The sequence below is a fragment of the Manihot esculenta genome, chromosome 15, assembly GCF_001659605.2.
Source record: "Manihot esculenta cultivar AM560-2 chromosome 15, M.esculenta_v8, whole genome shotgun sequence".
Classification (NCBI taxonomy): domain Eukaryota; kingdom Viridiplantae; phylum Streptophyta; class Magnoliopsida; order Malpighiales; family Euphorbiaceae; genus Manihot; species Manihot esculenta.
This window is the reverse complement of record NC_035175.2, coordinates 13,979,658-13,984,092: the sequence shown is the minus strand read 5'-3', so window position 1 is coordinate 13,984,092 and position 4,435 is coordinate 13,979,658. Positions and strand designations below refer to the sequence as shown.

The 4,435-nt window shown below is 33.5% G+C and overlaps 1 protein-coding gene across 1 annotated transcript; it reads right to left on the bottom strand.

The window, feature by feature from the left end:
* Window positions 1-298: 298 nt before the first annotated feature.
* On the bottom strand, window positions 299-2,990 carry LOC110601343 (putative pentatricopeptide repeat-containing protein At3g18840). Its single transcript, XM_021738441.2, has one exon. The coding sequence runs from the start codon at window positions 2,638-2,640 to the stop codon at window positions 613-615; it is 2,028 nt and encodes a 675-aa protein (XP_021594133.1). The 5' UTR covers window positions 2,641-2,990; the 3' UTR covers window positions 299-612.
* Window positions 2,991-4,435: the final 1,445 nt, after the last annotated feature.

Here is a 4,435-nt window from a genome sequence, read left to right as displayed (position 1 = left end):
ACAACATATTTTAAAATGCATAAACTTAAATTACAAAAGTATATTTATGGAATAGTCTATTCAATTAATCTTTTCATTAGTTAAAATATTGAAATAAATAAAATAATTAAATTGATGAAATGATATATAATGGAAAAAAACATTATTTTAATTATTTGACTATGACATAAATACATAGAAAATTTTTTGAAAAGAAATAAAATTTAAAAATATAATTAAATTAAATGACTTTTTTTTTTTGAAATTCATCTTATCGAATTCTGAAAAAAAAGCCTAAAATGTGATAATGGGGTTGAAGGAATCTAAAGAAAATGGCAGAATTGACATCCAATAGACAGCTAAAATCAATATATATATGAAGAGGGAAGCTATGGTGCAGAAATCTCAGAAATTAGCTGGTTTTGTTTGTTATTCTGCAAGTCAATCATGCAGTGTCGGAATTAGAACGTGAATCCACCCAGATGGGCCCGCAGTCCGGACCAACTCAGCCTTTTTATTTTTATTTTTTTTTTCTTTTATGCTCAATTTATTATTTTCAAGAATATTGACTATATTCAGTATCACTACTTAGTGTAATGACACGTGTCCCTCCACAATCAGAACCTTGTCTTCTTAACAGATTACTCCAGAAATTTCATATAGCTCAGTATTCAAACATGCCAACATTGAATATATAGAATATGCATTTCTATGTGTTCTATCACCAGAGGTAAATACATGGACTCCATTTTCTAGGTATACCCAACTGCAACCTGCAAATCTCTTAGCTTTGTTTCCTCTCATCTGCTTCCTTATCCTCCTCATCTCAACCCAGTTCCCTTCTGCTGCATAAACATTTGCCAACTGCACATAACGAGCTCCATTTTTGCTCTCAATCTTCAACAGGTTCTCCTCCACCTGTTTTGCTAATTCTGCATTTCTATTTAGCCTACAAGCATTCAAGAATGCCCCAAGGATTGTAGCATCCTGTTGTTCTATAGGAATCTTTTTCATGAGTGATAATGCCTTTTCTAGTTGATTAGCCCTTCCATATAGATCAATCATACATGTGTAGTGGTCAATTTCAGGTGATATGCTATGTTTATCTGTCATGGAATTAAAAAATTTTTCACCTAAATCTACCAGTCCACGGTGACGGCAAGCTGATAGCAGTGCAACATAAGTAACTTCATTTGGCTTGATTCCTTTCTCCAACATTTCCTGAAACAACTGGATAGCTTCATTCTCATGTCCGTGATGAGCATAGCCAGCTATCATGACATTGTAAAGGACAGAATCTCTTTCAGTAACTTTTTGGAATGTGTTTTCTGCATATGTTATACTGCCACATTTTGAATACATGTCAACCACAGCAGTTGCCATTTTCTTATCCATTAGAATTCCCATTCTTAATACATAACCATGAATTTCCTTTCCCGGACTAAGTGCAGCTTGCAGCGCACAGGCACCAAGCAAGCTTACAATGATCAAATCATCGGGAACCGTTAATTCCTTGGACCTAAACTCAATAAAAAGTTCAAAAACAGCTTCGCATTGCTGTAATTTCACATACCCAGTAAACAAAGCTGTCCAAATAATAGCATTCTTCTCATCTAATGAATCAAAAAGTTTACGAGCTTTCACCATGTTTCCTTGAGATGAATACCCCACAATCATAGAAGTGACAAAACAGGAGCTTTCAATCCTACTTGCCAAATGCATTGCTTCTGCATACTTCATATTCCCACACTTGCAATAAACATCAATGAGGCCGCTTTCCATAAATGGATTTAAACCCAAACCATTCCTCAAAACCCAAGCATGGATTTCCTTTCCAAGCTTCAAGTTCTTTAAAGCAGAGCAAGCGCTCAAAAGACTAGCAAAAGTGCGCTCATTACATTTAACACCATTGTCCATCATGCAAACAAATAACTTCAATGACTCCTCCTCATAACCATTTTGAGCAAAACCTGAAATCAATGTATTCCAAGAAACTGTATCATTAAACTCACTCTCCCTCCAAAAAAGATTCAAAGCTAAGTCCATTTCACCTTCTCTACAACAAGCGGCCACCATAGAATTCTTTGAAATTATATCAGCAACTTCCTCACCTCCATTAAACATCTCACGCGCCGCTTGAAAACTCCCACATTTAGAATACATGTTAATCAAAGAACTCAAAGCAAACCTATTTATATCATTAGCAGTTTTAATCATATATGAATGCACCTGCCTCCCATAAGACAACATGGATAGCTTAGCAAACAGGTTAACCATCGTTGTAAAAGTAAACTCATCCATTCCAATCTTGTAACGGTCCCTAAGCATTTCAATAAACAATTCAAGCGCATAAGTTTCATACCCATCAGCGCTTACATAGCCGGATAATATTGAATTATAGGTGACCAAATCTCTAACAGAAGTGGATTCAAATATAAGTTTTGCCTGTGATAAGTTGCGGGCTTTTATGTGAGCAGAGATTAGTGCATTCCAAGAGAAGACGTTTCTGTCAGGCATTTCGTCGAACAGATTTTGAGCTTCTCGTATAAGTCCATGATTAGAATACAGATTAATGAGTTGATTGGAGGTGAAGATGGGCAGCGTAAACCCAACTTTTATGGACTGGAGTTGACATCTGAGACCATCTTTCAGGGACCTCATTTAAGTTTTCATATTAGAGAAAATTTCCTCTGTAAGATTCTTCTTTGATTCAAAGAAATGAAAACAGCAGAGACATTTGCCTATTGCCTTGCTATAAAAAAACTGGCAATCACTCTGAAGTTTTCAAAGGGAAGGGGACATTGCAATGGAGGATTTGAATGGTAGAGTAGAAGGTAAGGATGGCAGTTTCAGAAGGGAAAACGAGGCGTTTTGCGTCTCTTGCTGTTTAGCCTCTAACTGGTTTCGCTTCAACTGCTATACAGGTTAAACTGGTGTCCAATAACTGGTCTATGAAACGACATGCCGTAGTGGAAGCTACAGCCTAATAGCTTATAGTTAGGCATCATACGCTCAGATGGAACAGCTCGTACAACCTACTGACGATATATATATATGTTATTGTAGAAACCTTTACATCAGATTTATAGTTTAAAAATGAATGAAGAAAGCTATTAATCCTATGGATGGCAATAAATCACATATTTTTCAGTATTCGTCTGCTTGAATTCTATTAAAACAATTTTGAATATTATATAATTGGATTTAGGATGTAATGATTATGAAATTTGATAGATAGATCACTTTTAAAGTTTTATAAAAATGAATAAACTCGACTTAATAAATGAGAGAACTAATAGAATTATGTGAATATATTTAGGTTGGCGTTGTGGAGATAGTTAAGAAGTTGGAGAAGACAAAGTGATACCCTTAAGAAGGGATTTATATCAAGTAAAAGTATGAATGATTGTACTTTTTAATATTATTTTTAAATAATTTATTTATGATGAATAATTAACTTATTTAATGCATTAAAAATATAATATTTTTGACACGCATTATAAAAATTTGTCATTTTATTTGAAAGCAAAACTATTAATTGTATTAATAAAATTCTATTAAACGAAAAAAGATATCATTTCAAACAGAAATACGATTATGCCTAACAAATTCTCTAGCCAAAATATGAGCAGTTAAAGTAGCATTACGATGAACCCATTTAACAGAAATATCAGTTTTAAGAGTCTAAAAAAGATTTACAATTATTCAAAATCAAACTCCTGCATAAGATAATTTGGTAAAAATACTCTTCAAGTGCTTGTCCAAATCCAGATAATTTGGCAAAAATGTTTCTCGTTCTTTCTCATTTTTCAAATATAAATCATTAAAATTTTCCGAACAAAATTACGGAAAAGAGCTTATACGAGATAAAACTCGAATAAAATTTCAAGACAGATATCGTCGTTGTGATTTCGGAAACCCACAATAACTAGTAAATCTCTATTAAACATTGCTTTCCGAAACAATAAAATTTGAAGAAAAGCCAACCACAGAAACAGATACGTGATTCTTCCACATTAACGAAATGTCTCCTCCCAATTCTTATCTATTGACTGAGAAGCAACCATCAAAATGTAAAAAATTAGAAAAAAATTATATACGAGAATTAAGAGTTTTTGTTTTCATAAAAAATAAAATGTCCGACCTGTAACTAGTAACCAAATCTTTTAATGTATTAACTGTCCGAAAATTGTCGAGTTCTCGGCAGTTTCAAGACAGGACGATCATTACTTTCGGCTATCCGACCTTTGACAGGATGAACCGCTTCACTGATGCCTGTCATTATATGCACGTTTAAGACATTATATAATTACCCGAATAAATTAATCCGAACTCTTTTAGTTCGGAAAGTTTTAATGGTCGAACCGCTAACTACTCTTCTCTAGTATGATTATATTAAACGACATACATTATCTCAATACGAGAAAAGAGTTTTTTTTATAGATTATCATAATAG

Bases quoted from the DNA above. Each gene is read 5' to 3' on its own strand.
- LOC110601343 (XM_021738441.2), bottom strand. From the start codon at position 2,640: ATGAGGTCCCTGAAAGATGGTCTCAGATGTCAACTCCAGTCCATAAAA.